The 23998-nt window shown below is 38.8% G+C and overlaps 1 protein-coding gene across 1 annotated transcript in view; it reads left to right on the top strand.

Annotated features, from left to right (window-relative positions):
• Positions 1-23137, top strand: part of LOC115610213 (N-acetylgalactosaminyltransferase 7-like) — a 29137-nt gene extending 6000 nt beyond the window's left edge. The window contains exon 2 of the mRNA XM_030491358.1: positions 22676-23137. Coding sequence (XP_030347218.1) covers positions 22676-23137 — 462 coding nt within the window. The remainder of the gene's footprint in view (positions 1-22675) is intronic.
• Positions 23138-23998: the final 861 nt, after the last annotated feature.

Below are 23998 nucleotides of genomic sequence, written 5' to 3'. Positions count from 1 at the left end.
AATTGTTTGACAAATACTTCCAGTTACAGTGCAAATAAATGACCACACAATAAATAATGTGAAGAAATGGAGGGGTGGGGGGCAAGCCTACGTAATTCCCACAGTTTGTGTATACATACATAGATTGTATTAAAACTTTCCTGAACTCTCTTGTAATTAAGATCTCTTGTAATAAGTTAGGTAAAGAACTCATTGTTATCTCTAGACTATTAATTATGTAAATGTCTACTCCTCTAGAGAGAGCAGTTTTGCAATGTCTGTGACAAGATTCCTTTGTCCTATTCTAGCCCCAAGTGTTAACATTTGTGAGTAATGTAAGAGAATCGAAAAATCAACAATCTTAAGGCTGGTGTTTGCTTTTCAAGAATCCCATTGCAGGAGAAGGGAACATAGACCACCCAGAGAACCTTGGGCAGGATCCTCAGCACTCTTGGGTAAGATTATGCAACAAAATACTTAGTAATTGTGTCTGTTTGGGGGATTGCACAGGTAAAACTGTTCTACTGTTGCAGTACCTAGTGGAGAAACCACAGAAATGAGGAAGGATCAACACAACCGGCTGGGCAGGTTGTCACTTGTTTAAAAAAACCTAGAACAGCAGAAGTGATTTGTGCTGCTTAGTGGCCAGCCCAATGGGGCATTAAAAATAGCATGTAATGAAATTACTTTTTTAAATAAAAATCTAGGTAATAGCTCTGTTTTTAAGGAGGTGAGTTAAAATATGATGGCTAAGCTGACGTAGTACTAATTCTGGTGCTAGTAAATTTAGTTCTCAGAAGAAGCTCAGTGGGCTGTCAGGCTGCCAGCCCTGAGAGAAGGCATGTCATATGCAGAAGTATATACATGGGATTTTTCGCCACATGGCCAAACAGCATGCACCTTCCCTCACCCAAAGCTCAGCAGAGTTAAGATTGCTTGTATTGAGCTGACATTACCTAATGAAAAATGACAGTATCTTTGTCCTATTTTTGTCGCATATTAAATCAGCATTACGGGAGACTGCCAAGTGGAAATAGGGCAGGATAAGCTGTTACATTAATAGGTTTGACTTCTACCTTGGGGGGGCGGGAGGGGGATGCTTTTTACAGAAACTAGGCCATATAATCTGAGAGAAGGATTCCAAGTCTGGTAACAGTTACATTTAATTACTAGATTTCCTCCATAAGTATGGAAAACAAACGTCTACTGTGAACGATTAGTTTAAAAATAGCAACGTGCTGCTTAAAAGGCCGCCTCCTCCATCAGCTTTCTTTAATCTTTTTGTGAATTAAAGGAAATTTATGTTGTTTGAATCTGCCTTCAGCAGTCCACCTCCACCCCACAGTTCTCTAGATTTAGCTAAACACTCTGCTGGTGAGTGAGGTTTTCCCACCTCACCACCACCACCTTTTCCCCCTCCTGTGATTAATAGCAACGCCAAGGTAATGTATTCAGTAAGGAAGATGTTGCCAGAACGGCCCAAAAAAGAAGAGCAATAAGCAGCCAGCAGCATGCATGTCTTTGGCACCTGTGATACTGTTAGACTTGGATTTGGGGGTATTCTTGCCTTTCACCTAATACAGGCTGGGGAGGGGGGAGGAGAATTAAACTCAGTAAATTTCTGTAAACTTAAACCAAAGGTTAAATTTGTGCTTTACAGCAGATTTCTAGACAGGGATTTATCAGTTTAATTGTAGCTTCCTTGAAAGAGCTTGCTAGGAAAGTATGTGGTTTTCTAGAAAAGGGGCATTTTTGTTGTTAATAATTGTAAAATGATATAGAGAAGGCAGCTAGCATTTGTATTCTACCTTTGTTTTTTCAAATAATTATCCTTATTGTGTTCCCCCTGCTTGGGACAGAACAGTTTTGAAGTGTTTGCTTACTCATTGGAATATCGAATTGGTAGGTCTGAAATTTAAAAAAACAAATTATTTTGCTTAATGTGAGCTGGTTTTGAAATAGGTTGGTGCTTTCCCAGGGATGCATTTTATAGCACAAAATTCCTATATTCTGAAAATCCATTGACTTCCCACATCGGAATAAAAGTATTATTCTTACTGGGCTGCCTACATACATTATTACTAAAACAAAAATGGCTACTTTTTGTGATGAAGAGTTGATACTTAAGAAAGGATTGTATTAAGCAGGAATTAAGCATGCTTTCTCCATGCATAAGCATGCTCTCTTGCAACTCGTGGAAAAAATTGCTGCTTTTTTTCTCCTCTCTTATAATAAACTAATTGTTTGCTGCTCTATGATGGTTTGTATTTCTTGTAAGTTTCTCTCTTACCATGTCTTCTTGAATCCATCATTCTAATCACTGACTCCAGTAATGTTTTTTTATATTGCTCTGGCTTTCCTAAGCTGCAGCTTATTTTCCTTTGATTTCTTTGTGGAACGTTCAGTTGCAAATGGCAGCAGTTGGCACTGATGTGCAGTAAACCCCTGAGTAGCAGGAGAGAGTTGTAGGAAGGTATCGGGTAAAAACAGTATACTGGTTTACATGCTGTTTACATTTGGAAAACTTTCTTTACAGTTGAAGGTCTCAAAATCTAACTGTTAATGAAATTAAAGCATAAGCAGATGGTGTTCAGCTCACAAAGTTTCTTTCTTATTTTGTTGTCTTTTAAAAAATTGGCAGTGAAAATGGTTCAGCAAGAACTGTTCTCACTTAGGTGAATACAGCTGATTTTCTCAATAAGGCAGAAAGTATTAAGTTAAATAGTGTGCTTTGGGAAAAAATACAATATTTTTAATGCAATCACATACAGCTTTTTGAATATTTTTGTCACAACTTGGGAATTAAAATTTGCTTTGATTTTTAACCTGTAGTGAAAGATTTCCTTTTTAAGGGTGACTGAAAAAACCCAAGGGTTTCAATAGGATAGCGTTTCAATAGGGCTGAAGCATAGCAGCACCCCGTTTTAGTTCTTAGTTCCTGCCTTTATGGATTTGTGATAATTAAGCAATGCCTTTGTTTTGAGCTAGTTAATAAGAATTCTAGATATGTCTAAGAAAAAGGTATTCATTAATTTAAGTTGCTGTAGAAAATGCATCATCTGCAACAACTTGAAGCAAACTCAGAAAAAGGAACCAAGCTACCTCTTAAAAAGATCTGAGATGGTAATGTCACGAGTTTTCTCATGACATACCTATTGATGAAGGAAGACCAAGAAAGACAATATTGAGATAATGTGTTCTTCAGGGAAAATAAATTGTTCTCTGCATGCTTTAGTCTTGAAACAAGATTTGCTACGCTCTCGCTTAAATGAGCCCTTCAAGTCAGCTCTTCGAGGCTCATAATATATGTCTTTTAAAAGCCATGCATGTGTCAGTGGTGCATTTATCATGCACCTTAGACTGCTTCACCTGCTCTGGCTCTGCTAATCCATCTCCCACAAGCGTTATTCTGACATACCAAAGCCTCTGAGAAGCTTTGAACAGCAGCTATGAAATTTTTTCTCACCTATTCCACATTTCCCTCCCCTCTATGAAATAATGTTCCTCCTCCACAGAACCAAGACCTTCACTAGTGATTAGCTTAAAAACAATAACACCTGCAGAGGTAGAAAAGGGTGGGAGGTGAGTTTTGTTGTTGTTTGCTTCTTTTGATGGAGTATGAGATTTTACTGATTGTCTTTAAGTGTATCACCTGCCTCTGACCGGAGAGCTCTTAGCCAACAGCTCTCAAGTTCAGAAGGATGGGTCTCCTGTGCGTCAGCTCCTGCTGGTGATGGAAAAGAATCTCCTCCTGCATCTTTTATTGCTTTTTGGAAGTCCTGAGCTCAAAATGCTGATATTCCACTCAATGGAATATCAGCATGTTGTGTGAGATTTACTGAGTGTGTAAAGCGGTCTTGAGTATTCTCTGTGGAGGTATTTCAGCCCTGGGTATCTGAAGTAAGACTGCAGATTAGTTTCTGGGATGCTTTTGTGTGATCTCAGTGTCTAAGAGTTGAAGACTCCTCTCTGTGTTTTCCAATACCAATATATTTGTCTTGAACACTTGCATATTTTTTAGTTATGTCAACGGTAGAAGACAGGTTAGTCTGAGGAAGGCCAAAAAGTGTTGGCTTGATAGTGAGGCTGTGAAGTTCTTTGAGGGGGTTCAGGTGTGAGCTCCTCCTTCAGAGTCACCAGCAGAAAAAACAGCCTCAAGAACAGCTATCCAGGACACTGGGATTTAGACTGGGAGAAGACTTGCATATCAAACCTAGAGCAAATGGTTACTCTTGCCCAGCTTTGGCAATGTATGATGAGACCCTTGAGTGCTCATATACAGCAGTGAGTAGGTGTCTAAAGTGTCAGTACCATTGCCATGATTTCATGTGGAGAGATGGGGGGGAGGAATCTCTCTAAGGTAGAGTTGCAGTATTAGATAGCAGACTTACCTTTTCCATGAATAGTCATGTCAGTCACCTCTTGGATTTAACAAGTTTTGCTCCCATTATTATCTTCTACCAAGGCTGGTGATGACAGGGGAGTTGTCAAGCTGTTGTGATAGAAGGGAGCAGACTGCCAGGATAGTTCATGTAGCCTTTAATCTTTGTGTATACCTGAGAGGTCTTGGGAAAAGAGGATGGTAGGGAGCAGGCTGGATTAATTTTTCTGGATGAAATGGATATGTCCTGGGGGTTGGCCTACTTTAAAAATAATTAGAATTCTTTGAAATTTGCTGTCCTTGAGCACACTTCATCTGTCCTATGTCCCCTTTCTCTGATTCCTGTATGCCTAGATCTTGCGGTTGAGAGATGCCTCGTGCCTCTTTGGGAGGTATCTGTTTCAGCAATATTTCTTAGGGGTGCATAATTTCTAAACCTAGGCTGACTTGCATATATTTGTGTGGTGAAATGTGTTCAGGGACTGCAGGTAATCAGAGGTACCTCATTATGGTTTTGCTGTTAAGCCGAGAACAGAGAGGCTGCTGGGCTTACAGTCAGGCATGCAAGACTGATTTTCAGATCATAACATAATTTTTAGATCTACTGGAAACAATAAGATTATTTTTTTCTTCTTCTCTTTTTCTTCTTTAAAATGGATTTTTTCAGTCCTGTATGTTTACATCAGGTGATGAAGGTACGGCCAGCACAAATCCATATTACTGTAATGAGGTGCATTGATCTTTGTTATTCCAGTTTCTTATACGAGTCTTATCCTCAGCTGAAGGATGAATACCTCACTTAAAGTTCCTTGTTCACTCTTTGCGGGAGTTTGAGGAGTTAATTAGGCTTATTCTCACAAACCACTGTTCAACAGCTTAGGAGTTTTCTTGCACTGCAGTAAGGTATTAAGTGATAGGAAATCTGGAAGTAAGGAAGAAAGATAAATGATCAGACTACTTTTCTTGACTTTATCCTCTGTAATAGCTCGGGCAATCTATTTTCTAACAGGTTTGTCACAGGATATAAAATGCTACGGTTTTATGGGAAAAAAAAACACCCTGTTTAATTTTAAACTCTACAGTTCTTGTCTATGATTAGAGAAGTCTTCACAGCCTCAAATGCTAAGCACCGAAGTTTTCACTGATAGACTTGGCCAGTTAGCTTTGCTGCAAAGGAGAGGCAGCTTAAGCAGGTTTTTGAACAGGTTTTATCTTGTATGGTATTTGCAAGAATTTAGTCTATAGTGATGACTTGTCAAAATACAGTTTGCAGTCTAATCCCAGCAATCCTAATTTTCAGGAATGGTTCACAGCTGTTTATTTCTAAGAAACAGGCAGAAATATCTATTAATTCGATTTATCTAATAAACATAATATACTACTTAATATTACCAAATGAATAATGTTGCAAGCAGAATTCATTATACCTTCTAGGTTGATGCTTTAAAAGTACATTTTAATAGCTTAACTGAATAATCTTGACTGTAATGCCTTAGTGTTTGTTGGTAAGAAAGCTTTTGCATATCAGAAATAATTCTATCTTATTGTCCTCCTTTTTTTCATTCTCAGACCTGAGATTTCCTAAGTCCAGAGCAATATACTTTTTACATATTTATTAAAATTCATGGGCATTTATTTTTAAGCCTAGATTTACCCATGAGGAAGTTAAGGTCTCTGGTACAGAATCATTGTCTTATAGCCGAACTCTTAAATATTCCTGTATGTAGCTGGCTTTCTGTAAGTCACTTTGGCTTTACAAATGGAAACCTTCCAGCAGTGTATATTTAGGTAGTCTATTCATAGTCTAACAGCAAGCCCCAACAACTTTCCTGCAAGACGTCTATTTTTTCGTCTGTATGCCTTTGTTAATTTTGTTAGACCTTAATGTCGCCTAGCTGGTTTATACTGTATCAGCTGTAGGACTCAAAGAAACTTTAAACGTATGAAAAAGGCCAGTTCTGCCAACTCTAATGTCCTGTAACCAGTGTTGGTTTTATCCCAATGCTTGTTAACGTCTGTGATATTCATTTCCCTTCATACATTTTTGCTTTTAAAGTTTCTTTGGTTTCTTTACTTACTTTGATTTATTTTGTCTGTAGACTGAAGGAGTGTGTCCAGTGGTAGCCTGGCACATTCCCTAATACCTTTTCTTATCTAGCAGTAGTGGCATAAAAGATTGGATACAAGAGTGAGAAAATAGGCAGAATGGAGCTTTGCCTGACATTTGTCTGCATTTTCTAAGGAAAGGGAGATGTAGAAATACATGCTTAAATCACCATGCTGTGAAGAGTTGCCATTTTTATGTATTTTTAATGAGAACTCTCTTGAGGCTTGGAGCTTTCCTGGAAAGAGAGAAGTGCCCTCACCTAGGTCAAGGCAACCACTGGTTATGTACATCTTCCTTCTCCTCCCATTAAGAACATGAGGCTGCCTCCTTAATTCTGCACCAAGAGATTCATACTGCTAAGAATATGTAACAGAAATGTCCTTTTGTTTAGAGCATAACAGCGTTCCTGCATTGTCATTAACGCTTACTGTGAGAAACACTGGAAGAACAGGCCTGGGTACCTCAGGAAGAGGACCAGCAGCCATTGCCCAGACCACCCAAAAGAGTCATGTTTTGCTGTTACAGGCATTCCCTGCCTAGGAACAGTTGGATTATTTCTAAAAGGGGGTCTGGGTGTGGTGGCTTGGAAAACCAAGCAAGCCTGCATACTTTTTCGTGCTGCTCTTAAGTGCACCATGAGTGTCTGGCCCTCAATTCAGTTGCGACGTAAGTGTGCTGCCTTTATGCCTCCCCTTCCTTAGCACAGCAAGTGGATCTCCTCCGAGGGAGAAGAAAGGTTGAGAGAGGTGCTCTGGGGTATTTTTCTTTGTTTGGTTTTGTTTAGTTGTGTTGTTTTGTTTTAAAGGTACAAAAGCATCAGATACTCTCTTGAGTTAGGCACCATGCAGGTACTTGTTCTGGTCCTGAGGAGGGCTCTGAGGATGGCCAGAAACCACATGGGGAAAGCAGGACTGCAGGGCCCTTGTCCCTCTGCTGCATGCCTATGTACCAGTAATGGTTTTAAAAGGCCTGGGGAGGCAGCAGTGTTCTGTGTTTTACTACTAGGGCACTCTCCTCTGTGTTTTTCAGCTACCCCTCACTTCCAGTAGCTTTTTGTTTTCCTTTTTTTTTCCCCCCATGCTCTTGTTTTGAACTAGCTCAGTACTGATGTTCACTCTGCATACGGATGCCAAAGTCATTTGGCTTGCCTGCACAGCTGGCTGTGGGGAGTCCTTGGTCCAGCTCTGCATACGGGTGTGAAGGTGCTTGTATTGGCACACAAGCAGGACAGAAATGTGTAAGGGAGAAGTAAACTGGTTGTAGAAATGTATTCATCTTACTCTGGAATATCCGCTTGAAAAATCCAACACCTGTCAGACAGAGGTTTAAATCAAAAAACAAATTAGTGAAGACAAATGTAAAGGCAGCTTGTCTGCAGTCATTAATTTTCTGCAAGAGCCAGGTGCATCTTGTAATTCGTATTCCTGGTATTCCACAGTTCACCTTAAAGCAGAGATGAAAAATATCACCTTCAGGTTTTACTGTGTGTCTGCAATCTTGAGAAGATAAACGTCAATGTAATACATCATAGTATTGACATTCAGAGGTCTTCCAAACTTTGCTTTTTAAATAAACCTTGGAAGTCAGCCTTGAGTCCCTTTACTCAGAAGTGTAGGCAAGTGCTTTTTTTTTTTCCATATCTTATCTAAATCTGACTTCCTTTACAAATCTACAGTTGTCATGCTGTCAAGAATTATAGAATTGAAAATGCCATACTAAACAAAATGAAAATTATCCTGTTTCCAGGTAAAATACTGTCTGAAGTGACTTTTATTGCTTGTGGGTTTCAGCTGCTCTCTGCTAAAGGGATGCACAGGGTTTCTGCATGTTAATGTTGAAATTATTAAAAACAGAAAACTGCATAGTAGCTTATTTTTAAGCCTTTATATTTTTTAAAGGAAGCAAGTTGAAAAGTCAAAAATTCCAGCTTTTATGATGGCAGAAAGACTGTCCAAATTTCTTGCATAAAATCATGGGATTATTCAAGCTGGAAGGGACCTGAGGAAGCCCTAGTCTAACCTCTGCTCCAAGCAGGGTCAGCTAGGTGGTCAGACAGGCTGCTCAGGGATTTGTACACCTTGGCCTTGAACGCCTACGAGGAGGGAGGGAGACAGCACAACCATTCTGCCTAACTTGTCCCACTGTTCGATTGTTCTCATGGCACAAGGGGTTTTTTTAATATCCAGTTGGATATTGCCATCAATTTCATCAAGGAACACATTGACTCCTCTTCATCTTTATTCCTGATATTTTTATTTTGCCATGAGACTTAAAACTGTAGAACTGTTTAATTAAAGGGGGGGAGTAGTAGGTTTTCTCATTGAGTTTTGTTTGTTCTGCTTTTTTTGTCTGTTTTGTTTTACTAGAAGTGTTTAGTGGGGTGGTGACTCAACCTGGTTTTATTTCTGGTTTTATTTTAATTTAGAAGATTTGTCCAAGTCTACACTGTATGATAATGTATTAAGAAAATATTGATTTGGGTAACTCACATAAGACAGTTTTAAACAGAGCATGTACCTTTTATGTTTTGCTGTTGTCACTTTATATGCAAGAACTTTTAAAGCACCTTAACCCAAAAGGCGACTGATTAATGACAGCAATAATATTGGTTTTCTTGACGATCACATTGAATGTATTGTCTCTTACTGAAGAGGCTCGTCTATATTGCATCTACTTACCAATTTCTATATAACAGTTTTCTAGGTAACAGTTTTGTTATCAGTCCTGTCCTGGTACATTGGCCAGTTCATCCTTCTCTGGTATTTGAGGGTTCATGCACGTAGCTTCTCTTTCATACTGGAGATTGAAATACTTACATCTTTCTTCTTTTGCCATTCTTTCTCTTGGGAGGCAGTTTCTCCCCAGCCAGACTTCACTATGAACTACCTTATTGACTCTGCCTTCTCCAGCTGCTGGCCAGATTTTGCTGTGTTAGAGATAATAGACTGTCTTTCTCAGGGACTGCAGAGGGCTTTTCATATGAGTTTTATGACAGGCTTTGACAAAGATGTCTTTGTCAGAAGTTAAAGTGCAAGGCTAGCACATAAAGATCTTGATTCAGCGAACTGCATTCACACTTAAACACCCATTTAATGAACTGAATAGATCGTAAGTATGCTTTGCTAATATCTTTTCTGTGTTAGATTCAGTAAGTGAAGGGCACAGTTTTCATAAATGCAGTTATTAACAGCTCCATTTGAAGCCTACAGGACCACACATTCTTAGGGCTTATGGAAATTACTCCAGCTGGGAACAGTGTTACTGGGGAGAGTATAACCTGATGAAAGGCTTGCCATTGTTTTGAGATCAATTTTTAACCAAAATTTTACATGGAGAATCTGAACTAGCAAGACTTGTGATTTCATAACATAAATGTTTACGAGGAGCAAACAGTTATTGAAAAGATTACAGTGCTTCAGAGAAATGCCTCTTGCTATGCTGTTTGGGTGGTGGGAGTATCCTGTGGTTAGACCTGGTGCTGAGAACATTCACTTCCTCTTGTTGCAAACAAGAAGGATCCTCTTTATTTGTATGTGTGCTCTATGCCAAATAATTTAAACAGCAGAGTGCCACAGTCCAATTGCAAAGGAATTGCTGCACACGAGAGGATGATGTTCATTTGCATCTTCTCCAGACGTGGTCAGAAATGCCAGCCAGAACGTACCTGAGCTGGGAACACAAAAGTGGCATGAAAACTCTCTTCTGGATCCAGCAGATGTAGGCAGGCCCCTTGGAAGATGTTCCAGGCTAAAGGCTTATCCTTAGTGCTATATTAAAAGAAAGCAGTAGGATGTTTGTTCCCAAAGATGGCTTTGAGAGTAATGTTTTGAACATTAGTCTCAGATAGATTCAAGTTTATGTTGCTGGCACCATCTGCACTAACTAACATTGCTGGATCATCTGCACTGACAAAGCAGATGTCAAGGGAGTGTGTTCCTTGAGGTCCAGGTGCAGCGTGTCTGCCTCTCCACTGGGTCTTGTGGTCTCAACATGAACATGGAGACTTCCATGCTAGAAATAAAAGATACTGTGTGGAGAGTGCGGAGCTAAGTGCAAGGCTGAAAGCATACTGGAGAGCAGGCAGGTTCGAGGGAGTCCATTTCAAGAAGCTTGTGGATTATATTGTCGTATTCCTACTGGCTACCTAAAGGATGCGAAGAACCTGGCTGTGCTCACACATCACACAAGTGGCCTCTAAAGCAAAGCTATGAACTAGGTTTTGATATTCATCATGCTTACTTCACAGCAAAACAAGTAATGTCACTAGCTGTATTTGTCACAGAAAGAGTAGTCAATTTACCAAGACTGAATTATCTTTTCAATAAATTGGTTCTTACTAGTTTAGTGGTGGTGTTGCAGATCTTTTTTTCCTTCTTATGCTTCAAATGCATGTGTGTGTTGGTTGTTTCTAAAGTATTTAGAACAGAGAAGAAAATACCTTATCTCACCTCAACAATTCAGTAGAATATAACTAATTTATTGGCAAATACCACACAAATTTTCTTTAATATCTCCTACATAGAAAAAACACAGGAATGAAGAGTCAAGGAAAGATGAGTTTGAGAACGCAATTGATCGTAACAAGTGATTTCCCCTCACTTATCTAGTCAAGCAGTACACAAAGTAATTATGTAAATACTCTGAATTTCTGGAATCTTTTGGGAGTTCAGATGAAACTTTTGGAAATGGGTTTTAGACAGTATGTGTAATTTTCATACAATGCAGCTTTTGGCTTCAGCTGGCTGCTGCTTTGAAAAAGCTTTCAAAATGGTAGTGTTCATCAAATTGTGAAATGCATTTAAAAAAAGACATAAATAGGCTGTTGTAAAGCTTGAGAATGGTAATAGTATTTCAAGATAAATAGCAAGAAATATGAAATGAGATCAACATATGTGTCTAAAAATTGAGGCAGACAAGATATAGCACAGAAACCTGCATCCCTTGATCAAGCTTGTCCATCAGTGATAGATTTATTGTATTGTAAATGTCATTTACTCGCTGATATATGTAAAACAAATGCATGATTTTTAAATAGCCATCTGTCTCAGATGATTGAGAAGCAAGGATGACGTTCCTCTGCAGGCTTTTAACCAGTGCGATGTTCATAGCTGGCCAGAAAAGCTGTCCTTAGCCATTCAGAACATGAGGATTGATGGTAATTTTTGTTTCTTTCTGAGGCTTTTTCCCCTCAGGAGGGAAAAATAATTGAAATTAGATGTTTTCAATAGCAAACGTATTGATTATAAATTGTAACTCTTTGGTCTCTTAGTTCTTAAATTCAAAGCATGTGCTTATTTTTACCTGCTTATGTCTACAGCATAAAATTTTATTACCTCAATTTTGATTGTTAAAGTCCAAAAGAAATGGCTTCATCTATTTCTTTCTTCAGCCTACAGAGAACACTCCTAAAAGGGGCTTGGTCTTAGTAAAATGAAAAGCCTTGCTGCCTGATAGCCCACTGTGTAACACCACTACACAGGAAAAGGAGAATAATCCTTCCTTTATGGAAGGAAATGAGGCTGGACAGAGGACTTCTAAGATAAGCCCTTAAGAATCTCAAATATCTGTATGAATAAACATGAGTTCTATTTTGAAGATCTCATTCAAACGTGCATAAAATGAAGGATATTCCTGGAGTGAGACAGAACGGGGAAGTGCAATGACTCAACTAGAAAGGTCACAAGTTTCATTTAATGTTGAAATGTAGTGACGAGAACAAATTTTGTACTGTATCTCTTCAGTGATGCTGTGTTTTAAGCCTTTCACCTTGGAAAGCACAACTTCCCTGGGGGAAAAAAAGATTGAAGAAGTTTTCAGGATGGAAAAGAGATGGTTTGCTGTTGCTGAACCATTAAGGGCTATGGGAGAAAGTTCTTAGCAATTGTAGCAATGCCTTGAGTGTAGGTGTAGGACTGGAGGAGATCAGCTGCTAGGCACAAAAGACAAGGCGATGCTGCTGAAGATCACGGAGTGCAGGACTGAAACAAGACAGTACCAGAGAGAAGGTCTTAGTGATAGAAATGTGGATTGTGGTAATACTGCAGTGAAATGATTCATTCTCATGGCTGCTTTCTCTCTTTTTCTTCCATTTGATTGCAAAAACTGTTGGAATTGGTTGCCAGGCACTTGAAAGCATGCGCACTGGCAGTAGTAGAATACTACTGTAGAAATTGTTAAGCTACATTGATCGACTTAGACTAAATTGACAATACATCAATGCAGCACTTTATTTAATCTGAGGTAATCAGGATCTCTTGCTCTTCGTTTTTATTAATCTCTAGACTTTAATAGTCTTAGGCATCTACAAGGAAGGAGTTTGTTTAAGCAAAGAGATGGGACCTGCTTTCCTATGTGAGTACAGTTTTACTAATTGGTGTGGTTGCTTGACTGAAACCAGGACACTAATGTACTTTACTAGCAGAGTATCTCCTATTCTGCTAGCCTTTGATTGGCAATGTGAAGAAAGGTAGTAAAGCTCAGATGAAAAATCCATACATTTCTTTTTCTGAAGAAGGGACAAAATAGTCCAAGAGTTATCGATCAAGACCTGATATCTGGAAGCCCTTTTGCATCTTGCAGTCAGCTCTGATGGAGATGATGTCTTAAGCAGTTGTCCATTTCGTTCTTAATGCTCATAATTTTTCCAGTCAAACATTTATAAGATCCCTCTAGAGAGAAAAATTGTGGACAGTTTTTCTAATTATGGTATGTTCCTCTCTTTTCCTTGTACCCTGGGGAAAAACTTTATGGGCCAGCAAGGTGTTGGTTATTCAAGTTGTTATGAAGCAATTTATTATACCCCAAGTATGCTTCCGATTATTTTTATTGTAAATGTGTGAGAATAAATACCATTATCTTCACTCCAGTTTGCTAGCCTTGACTTGAAAGTCTATTTTTCTACGAACAAGAAATGGATTTCAGTTTTATCAAGGCTGCATTAGAAAACTGTATGTTATGGTTGTTTTTTCTATATTACATGGTCCAAATGCGTGTCTCGGGAAAAGCTTAGAGTAGATGGAGAAAAGCATCTGATACTTGACTCTGAAGCCCTTTTATGCAAGTTGAAGGGCAGGGTTATGTTTCCCTTTTTTGTTGATGATTTTGGCTGTTTCCTAGGTGTGCTATGTGAGCCATTCAGCACTGTTTTCAAAATCTGATTGAATGCATAGCACTGCTCCAAATCACATAGCCATGTGCAAATGTGGTACTCATAATCACTTGGACAAAGGAGACAGAAAAAAATCCTGAATTTTCTGCCATCCAGTTTTGCAATGCATTTTTCAAAAGGGATTTCCTGATATTCAGCTTTTGTCTAGAAGAAAGGGTTGGAAAAAGAATTTTGCTTCCACCTTCTGCCCCTCTAAAACAGGATAAGCAATGGCACCATCTTAATCAAAGTACTGTAAACAGAACTGGCAATTTGAGAGAAATTAAAAAGAGAACAGAAGGTTGCATTTGAACAAAATATGTAACAAATGTTTACAGAAATGAGAGATGATAATATTGATTAAAGCCAGCCAGAATTCTGAGCATTTGGAGACTTCCCACAGCCTTCATCTGCTTAAACATTTTTCTGGGGTTTGCTGTGTCCCTAGGAGCCAGTTTGTTGCACTTTTTGTTTAGAAATGCATCAGTCCATCTACTGCTTTTACCTACAGCAGCTGGCACATCTGCTTAAGGAGCAAGTCACCTTGAGGAACCTCTCTCACGGGCAGGTACCCCATGGATTGCCTCCAGGTTGGGAAGTTGAAAAAGAATTATTTCCGTTAAGTTTCTTAAGAAAAAACAAGGTTTAACTTTCTAGGCAGTAAGTCTTGTCCTTCCTGTGAGTAGATGCAACTTCCTGTGAGTAGAGTAGACATCTCCTAAGACTTCTGGTGGAGTGTTGCTTCAAGAAAAGGAGGAAAACTGAGAGCAATTGGGTCATTGGGAGTCTTTGCTTTGAAGAGTAGACAAGAAACTACACTTTGTTTTTGAAAGATAGGGGTTGGTGTTTGGTGGTCTTTGCTTACCTGGGGCAGTTTTTCACCCTGGTGCCATAGTAGAATAACTGTGTCCCAGGCCTGGGTGCTTCTCGTGCTCTTAGGCCTCTTCATGGGGTTGGCTGTTACCGTAACGGTGATCTGAACAGCTGAATTACAATAAAATACTTTAAATGACTCAATTTAGCATGAAGTGAGTCAACTGGCATATTCATTTTTTAATTTTTTTTTGATTTTTTTTTTTTTTTAATTTGTGTTGAGTCTCATCTATGTTATAGCAACCCATATGGTGTATTTGAGGGTAAACATACCAAACAGGTGCTTCTTTGTTGGCATGGAGGTCTGAGTCACTGTAGTCTCTGAGAATGAATTACTGTGGATAATGCTCTACAGAAGTTTGCAGTTGAAATACCATGCTATGTACACGCTAATGACAATGTAGGCTGCAGCGCGTAGAAATGTGTCAGTTGTGCAGAAGAAGAAGGAAGATTACGGACATTTGAAATGCAGTTGATAGCAGACTCATAATGTTGAACTTGTAGTGTCTGGGTCAGCTGGTGGTTGATTAGACCAGCCTTAAGTACTTAACCTAAACTGACTTATCTTGTATGATGATATTGATGTATTGATGACAATATTTGTCTTTTCCTCAATTTGTGTCATGTTCCATTAAGAACAGCAGGTCAGGATCAGTGCAGGCAAGGAAAGTGTATGGTCTCTTGTGGTCTCTAGGTTCTTGGGGACCAGAGAAATCGTACTTTGATGCAACAAAGGCACCTAATGAACAGGGAGAAAACACACCTGAAAAGATAGTGTTTTATGCTCTTTTATTTATGTTTATTCCACTTGATTACTTTGGCTTTCTTCTACTGAAAGTGTTGTTTAGTTCCAAAAAGACAGGAAGAGCTAGTTGGTCTTTTTGCCTAGGGAACTCTTAACAGCAACCATTTAAAAATGGTTGAGAAACTGAACCTTCCTCAGTGTCTTTCTTCCACCCACAAGTTCAAACAGCAGCAGAGATGACCACAGATGTTAGTATTGTTAGTTTTTAGACTCATTACTAGGTAACAAGAAGTTGTTTTACCATTTTTTGCAATCAGTGAGAGACACTTGCATATATTAATGCAAGTCACTCGGAACTTGAATGCTAAAATCTGTCAAACTGTCATAATAGCAGAATATTGAGCTGTTTCCAACCTCACATTTTTACAGTTTCTCTCCCTTATTATGTGCCCTTTTTGTTTTTGATCATGCCAGTTGCTTTTCTATAAGCAATGGAAAACCTCAGGAATGTCAACCCTAAGACAGAAGAAAACTGTTTATCTTGCTCCCTTAAGTTGTTTTACCCGCCAGCTAAGTTGGGTAATTTGGGGGCTCAAAGATAATGCTACATATTTACTTTTTTTTTTCCAGTGAGCTGATTCGATATTAATGACTGAGGTCTGCTTGTACCTATTGAAAACTAAGTTACTTATGTAACTGTCAAAATGTAAATGCCAGCAACTGTCCTGTTCTGCCTTATCAGGAATGAGTGGGGAAAAGGGATTTTTCTTAATGCTGCTGACCTGTTTTATTACAGGTATCTATCCCTGGCAAAACAGTTCCCTCCTCGAGTTCCCTCTGGAGGACCTACTTGGGAACTGAGAAAGCAGGCAAGAAAAAGCAAGCTGGATAAAGGATGGTGCAGGGCAATAAGTAGTGCATCACATCAATCACCTTGACAGATTCTATGAAGTCTAGAAAGCAGGTGAAGGGGGAAGTTGCCTTGCATTTTTAAATTAAAAACACCGAAACACATGTCTTTTTTCATTCCTCAGATGTAGGTGGGAGTACAGTGCACAGCAGTATAAACCTATTGCTGAACACTCATTTCTCCAAAGCTGTTTGTGGCCCTTGCACCTTAGTTAACCTTCAGAGTTATGTTGGGGTTTTTTTAATTAATAGAACATATATAGATAGATCTAAATTATGCATATAATTTCATGCTTGCTTGTTTAGACTATCAAAGGTTTTTTTAATTGTTTGGAGTTTTGTCTTGGGTCATAAGCAGCTTCTCTCCAGGTCTTGTGTTGAACACTCCAAAAAGTAGACTGATCTGGTGGTTATACAGTAGGGTTGCTTGCTCTTTGGAGACTGCAGACAGTTAGTTCTGTCTACCAAAACTTATTCCAGGTTGGTACAAGACAACTTACACAGCTTTAGCACTGATATGTATGATTTAGGTCTGTTTAAGTTTTGTTTCCCCTAGAATATTTAACAGAGAAAAAATCTACAATGGAGACATGGCATTGGTGTATAGTGCACTTTAATGTTGTCAGTGTATCTGTCAAAATTGAGGGCAACTATCAACATAAGAACATAACTTAGACGTTTTTCTGGAAATGCTGCTGACAAGTACCATCAACAGTATGGTTTTTCACTTGGGTTGCACAAAGCATGAAATTACAGTGATTTAGCAATCTGTTATTTTTACAAACATGTATTTTTAAACTTCAAAAGTTTTTGATAACTTAGTGTGAAATTATATTTCTGTGTTTCTACAGTTCCCATAAATGCTCTGTTCTGAGTTTACACAAGTTTTAAAAGCCACTGTAGGAGCTACTGAGCATATAAGTATGCATTGCATCACCTTTGAAGTGCCTGTGAAATGCAGAGAGAAGAAGCCAAACGGGAGAGAGTTTTGCCCAGGCGTCGTGACAGCGAATGCACCTTTTGAGCACCTTGTCAAGCCACCTTTTGAGCCAGGTGGTTTGAATATTTGACAAAAGAATTCTTCTGGTCCAGCTTCTGTCCTAATTTGAATCAGCATGGTTGCTTTGTGGATGGAATTGTTTTGATGGAAAGTTGGAGGCAGTGTTGCACGTGGTGCTAAAGAGTTATGTGCAAAATATTGTGATGATTTCAAAGAGGGTTTAATTATTTATTTTCCGAAGTGATGGCAGTTGTGCCATAGATCTTTATCCTTGTTTGAGAAACTGTGTTTTTATATTTGTGTGTGCTTTTGGTTTTGCTTTCCCTTCTTCAGCAGGTCCTGCTGTAGGTAGAACTTCTGATTGCTTGGATGGACACTACCACAGGTGGTGGAAGCGAAAGGTGTGCGATCTTACCGACTCCTTTTGACATTCAGCCAACTGTGTAGTCGGAATCATTGCTTGTTTTATTTATTCTGAAGTTAGTGGGTATTTAGAGTGAAAGCTATTCAGAAATACATTGTTGGATGTGTTGATTTTCCCTTTTGTCTGTGTTTGATCCTCTATACTGAAAAGTTTTCCAGTTTTTTGATCATAAGAGTGTTGTGGAGTTTTTTTCTACCACATGGCACAAAAATAGTTGCATGACTGAGTATTTTGGTGTGGCACTTTATTTTTTCCATCTATGTCCTGGACTGTAACCTGGTAAGTAAGACCCACATACTAATGATTCAAAGCAGACCAAAATATACTAGATCTTGGTTTTTTTTCTCTCTGTTAGCTGGCAGAGCAGAATCATGCTAGAAGCTTGGCTAAGAACAGGCATCATTTTAGTATCTTCCCAGCATGAGCCTAATTAATAAGGAAATCTGTGAATCCAGCTTGTAGCCCTTTTTCTTCTTTTTGTTTTTTTTCCTTTTAACAAGGTGACTGAATAACCCCTTCCTGTTTACTCAAATAATTGAAAATGCTAGGCTCTGTATCATGTCTCTCAAGTGGCCTTTTTTCTCCAATAAACTAGGAGTGTGGCTACATTAAGTCAAGGCAAACAAACCAGAATACTTTAAATATGTTGAAATCCTCACTAAACTGATAGTAGTGTGGTCTCCATCAGAGTATCTGTGGCAGAAGCTCTATTGAAAATGCTGCTTTTTTGCACAGAAGAGGAACTTGCACCAGGGGAGCTCTAAGAGCTGTTGATTTATCCTTAGTTAAAAGTCCTTGAACGCTTCCTTATGGTAGAAGAACATACATTGTATTTGCCTTTCATGGGAAGTGCAGTGGTGTTGATGCAGCTGAGAATTAAGAAAGGTAAAAGATGGACTGAAGAAATAGAAGTGCATAGGGAGTCACCTCCTAGGTTACTAAAATATTAAACTGTATCAGTTTTCATAGTTTTTTTTTCTGGAACACCAAGATATTGCTATGCTCAGTATCTGTCTTTAATCAGCTGGGTATGAACATATCTATTCTGAGAGCGCGAGGTGTTTTAATTTCCTTTTGTATCCTTGAGTAATTAGAATACTACTGGATTCTTCTTAATTATTTCCCTTTTCAGTTTTTGTGCATCACTGATTTTTGTCTAGATGAGCAAGTTGCTTTTATAGACATGGCTTTGAATTCGCAAACTTCTTTCAGTATGATAATCATCCATTTTAGAAATGAAACAAATCCACTTTTTTAACATCAGTTTGAACTTCAGACGTTGTTTCATGGAGAGTTTTAGGGAGTTGCCAGTCTTGAACTGGTTGACTGGAGAAAAGCAGATTATGCAACTTTTGGATTCACAGTTTTATTGCCAGCTGTAACTCAAACCCTCCTACCAGTTGACCAGCCTTACATACCTATGAGAACCTCTCCCAGTTTTTCCTTTTACTTTGTATAATTTAGAAACATGTTTCCAAACATGTTATGTTCTATATGCCTTTAACTGCATTCCTCTCTTTTGCAAAAAGGAAAAACCTAATTTGCAAAAAAAAAAAAAAAAAAAAAAATTTACACCAAATACTTTTTTTTTTTTTTTTTTTTTTTAAATACAAGTCACTGTTTCCAAAACTCCCATTGCAGTGACTCATACATAATGCTCTAAGGAGTGAAAAGAACATTCAAAAAAATAAAGAAGTATGCACTGAACTGGAGCTAGAAAAGCTGGCAGGAAATCCTAGATCTAGCCCTACAGAAAAAAAAAAAAACAATGATTTGTGGAAAAATCATTTTTCTATATGCATGTAAATAGCTTACTATGTGACCTTTATAAAGATGTAATGAGATTTTTGTTTATGATGTTTGTCTTCAGATGTGAGAGCATTCACAGATTTTCTTGTTTCTCTGCCCTCATTTTTGGACAACCTAGAAGTGCAGTTCAGATATATGTTGTGCTCACTTCTTCTGGGCCTTCTTTTCACCTTTATGTAATTGATTTGTCTCTTAAAAGTTTTTCAAATAATTTTAAGACTTGTTTTTGGAAACCTTTTAAAAGGTTTGGGTTTGTTGGTTTGGGTTTTTTTTGTTTGTTTGTTTGTTTGGGTTTTTTTTGGGTTTTTTTAATATGCATCCCTTCCATTTTGACTGTCATCATATGAATCTTTTTGAAGTTTGATACTAAATTTTTAGCAGAGCCAAGCTTCTGATCACTGAGGCACACTGATTAAAAAATTATTTTAGGGGGTTTTATATTAATTTTTTTTTTAAGGGGAGGAGAAGAGTCATAATTCATGAGAGAGAAAATGCTTTTGGAGTGCCCAACTAAGCATTGTGGCTTATATGATGACCAAAATAGTTCTTTAATTGTGGTTTGACTTTGCTTTCTTTCCAGATGGTATTTGGAAAACCTTTGTCTCGGTTATCTCTGGAAAAATGAATAGTCTCCAGGAGCTGTGGTCTGCACACTGATAGTTCCCTTTTTTTTTTTTTTTTCTTTTTAAATACCCATAAAATGCTGAGATTGAGTTAATTTTCTTCATAGCATCCCATAGGATGATGTGGTTTAGATTTGTGAGCAGGGGGAGGAGGAAGGAGTGAGCAGCTGTGTGATGCTGAGCTGCCTGCAACACATACCTTCGATCATATTTGTTCTAGGCACATAAAAATTGAAGGAAAGAGATGAGCGAGTGTGTCTGTGTGTAGTTGTCTTGTTTTAGGCAGTATTTTCTCAGGCCTACAAAAATGCAATATATTTAGCATCTGGAAGGGAACAGCAAATAAATGCATTGCAATGAAAATTGTGCATAACAGTTATAATGAGGCTAAGCGTAATATAAGGTAAGTTGTAGCTCTGATGGCAGCAAAATAAAGAAATTACTTTGAGAAGTATTGTGTTAGAGTCAGAGAACTGGCTAAGTGGGAACTCACAACTGTTTTATAGGTGATGGAAGTGGAATGAAAGGATATTTAATTTCACACTGACCATAAGAAATTACTGCCTGACTGAACTGGTGACCCAGGGTGGTGTCTGAGAGTGACAATATGTAAACCTGGCTGCTTTCTGTGCTCTCTTTCTCTTTGGGTTCTTCCAACATCCAGCATCCACAGCTGTTCAATTAGAGTTTTTAGAAGGTACCTCCCTGCCCAGCCCTTTCACAGTCCACTTATGGACCTGTCATCCACCTTGCAAAATGTGCCTTTTCACATGCACTTATCCTTCCCTTTCTCATGCTGGCTTTGAAGTTCCTCAAAAAATGGTGATGGAAGAACAGAGTAATATAAGACTTCTGCATTTTGTATGTCCTCCCTGTTTAAAGAACAAGCACAGAAGCAGAAAGTTTCTTGAATAAATTCTTAATATTTTGAATTGGAGCCAGTCTGACTCCTATTGTTACCTTGTCAACCTAGACATATTTTATACTGGGCTTTTTTTCATTTCTGGTGTTTCATTATGCAGAATGATACATGAGGAAAATATTGTAACGTAGTAATGAGTACTGCGTGGTTTAGTTAAACACGGACATGAGTCCGGCATTGTGCCCTTGCTGGCAAAACTGCCTAATGGGTTACATTAGGAAGAACTTAGCCACCAAGCGAAGGGTTGTGGTTTGTTTCCTGACGCATAGCATTAACAAGTCTATGTCTGGTTTCTTCTGTGCTGCCAAGCACAGGAGAGGTATTAATAAATGGAGAGCAAAGACCTGCTAAGGAGATTATAGGACTGCAGTATGTGGCATAATCATGGGAAAGGGTAGGGGAACTCAGCTTGGTCTCGCTGGAGAAAAGTCTAATGATGAATCTAACTGCATCTTTTCACCCTCAAAGTTGTCCAGAGACACTGGATGTTTTCAGGGTGTGACTGTCAAGTCCCTGAGAAACCCAATCTAAGTGTGAACTTATCACTGCCTCCAGCAGGTTTGAATAGGTGACATCCTTCTGATCTCAATTTTTTGCTTGATTTTGTATTTGTGAATAGATAGTGAGATGTTGCTAAAATGTGTGCATTGTTCTCTGCCAATTTCTGTGTTATCTAACATCTGTCTTGCCTACAAATAATTTTAGCAGGAAATCTGAACCTTCAGCAATGTTTCCTGTTGTCCTCTTGGACAGTAGTATTGGAGAAAGCAGTGACTGTATGTTTTGGGTGGGGCTGTTGTACTCTGGAGACTTCACACTTCCAAAATCACCCGCCCTTGTTCTAACCCACCAACCTCACTGATCACTGAAAATGCCAAGAAGTTTTCAAAATCCCAACCTTTCTTCTCAGTGAGAACTTCAAACCTCTTGCTGGGGTGGCAGGGAGGAGTGCTCTAAAATGGAAAAGTCCTTTTAAACAAGGATGCAAACAAGAAGACGCTAGTGCCTGTGGCAGCTCTCTTCAGCCCCAGCACTGCTTCCCCAGGCGTGTCAGTCTGCATGGCCAGGCAGCAGATCAGACCAGGGCTGCATCTTGTTTTTGCCTGCTGTTCCCAGTGCCTTCAGCTTACCTCATGGCTCTAAATAAACCGTGCTGCTGTTGCAGCAGCAGAAGTAATGCTTGGTGGGAGCAAGTTGGGGGGGTGAGGGGTAGGGATAAGATATGGCTTGAGGTTGCTGCTGATGTGCGTGCCAGACTACACATAGTCACGACACTCTTTCCCAGAGCGGGAGCATGTTGAGGCTGTATCTAGCAACCACTGAGACCCTTTAGAGGTCTCAGCAGCTGGTATGCGTAGCCTCAGAAACACCCTGTGTCCAAGAGTGGCCCCAAGGATGCCATGCCTCACGTTGTGGCATTGTCTGCTTCCGTACCATACTCCTTAGTAAAACGCTCTGCCAGTGCTCCCTGCACATTGGTTTGGTGTGCAGCCTGAACTATGTTCAAGCTAGCATGTCCTACATGGGTGTTTGGTCTTTGGAAATGCTTTGGGCCATTTCCAGGCTCTACTTGCCAAGGTAAGTGTGGATAACAGCTGGCAATGTTCTCCAGCAGCAGTTGCTTTAGTAAATAGTGTTCATTGAACCCTTTTACAGATACTTCTCCCTTCTTGTTTAACATATATTTATTATCATTAAGGTACTGGATTTAAATAAATGAAGGATTATCAATTTATATGATCTACTGTTTCTCTAGGATGACAAAGAAGCCAACAGACCGATGCCAAACAAGGGAGACCATGGACTAGGAAATGAGAAGTTCAAACCTGTGGTACCTTGGCCTCATGTCGAAGGTGTAGAAGTGGACTTGGAATCCATTCGAAGGAAAAATAAGGCCAAAAATGAACTAAATCATCATGGTGGTGGTGATAACAAACAGCAAAACATCATCCAGAGGCAGTATCTCACATTTAAGCCTCAGACATTTGTATACCGAGATCCTGTTTTACGACCTGGAGTCCTTGGTAATTTTGAACCCAAAGAGCCCGAGCCTCACGGAGTTGTTGGTGGCCCTGGAGAGGAAGCAAAGCCATATGTTTTAGGACCAGATTACAAAGAATCCATTCAAGCCAGCATTAAGGAGTTTGGGTTTAATATGGTGGCAAGTGATATGATCTCACTAGATCGGAGCATTAATGACTTGCGCCAAGAAGAGTAAGCAAATTTCTTGTTTTCTTTTAGTTCTGTTTTTACAGATTTGATTTTTTTTTTTTCCCATATATCTTAATGTATGCTTAAAACAATATTAATTAGGTAAAATACCTAAAGCTTCTTGTCCTGGTAGGCAAGATCGCTATACTATATCAAATGTTTCCATATATTATTCTTAATGCTGTTGCAATGGTTCCTTTCATGAATACTTAATCTATATTGATTTATCTCCGAAGTTATCTCTTTTAGCATCTAATTGCGTATATTAGCATGTTCCAGGTCCAGCCACAGTCTTGATTGTCATATCTTCTCTTAATCTATAACTTCTTAAGATTTGTCTTCAAGAAAGAATTATTTTCTTTATTAGAAATTCCTTTACTAATTAGTTTATTCAGTTTTAGTTTCACTCCGATGCTTTAAAAATTCAAACTAAGTAAATAGAAGAGAAACAAAGAAATATTGTTCCCATCAAATGGCTCTGATTAATAACCCACATAAACAGAAGTATAGATCTGCCATAGTGGTGTTTGGGGTTTGGTACTGATGGAAGAGTAGTCCGGTTTCTCACTGCATTTGTCATAAAGAAGGAAGGAATCTTGGAAAAACATTTTTTGCTTGCTGGGAGGGTGTCTACTTTGGTGTGGGGAAATTCTGGGAAGTTGTTAACATTTGCTCAATGATTACTGACAGGTTTAAACAGCCTCTTCTGATCTTTGGTAAATGCTGGAGCTAAATTTGCTCCCAGGATAATCTGCATTTGATACAATTTTCCTTGTTAAATACCAGCTAAGGACAGATCTCTGAGCAAACTGATTGACTGGTAGGGGTTTTTTGGTTGGGTTTTTTGTGGGTGTGGTGGGTGTTTGGT

This window comes from Strigops habroptila, chromosome 7 (genome assembly GCF_004027225.2).
Source record: "Strigops habroptila isolate Jane chromosome 7, bStrHab1.2.pri, whole genome shotgun sequence".
NCBI classification, from domain to species: Eukaryota; Metazoa; Chordata; class Aves; order Psittaciformes; family Psittacidae; genus Strigops; species Strigops habroptila.
This window is presented reverse-complemented; position numbering and strand designations above follow the sequence as displayed.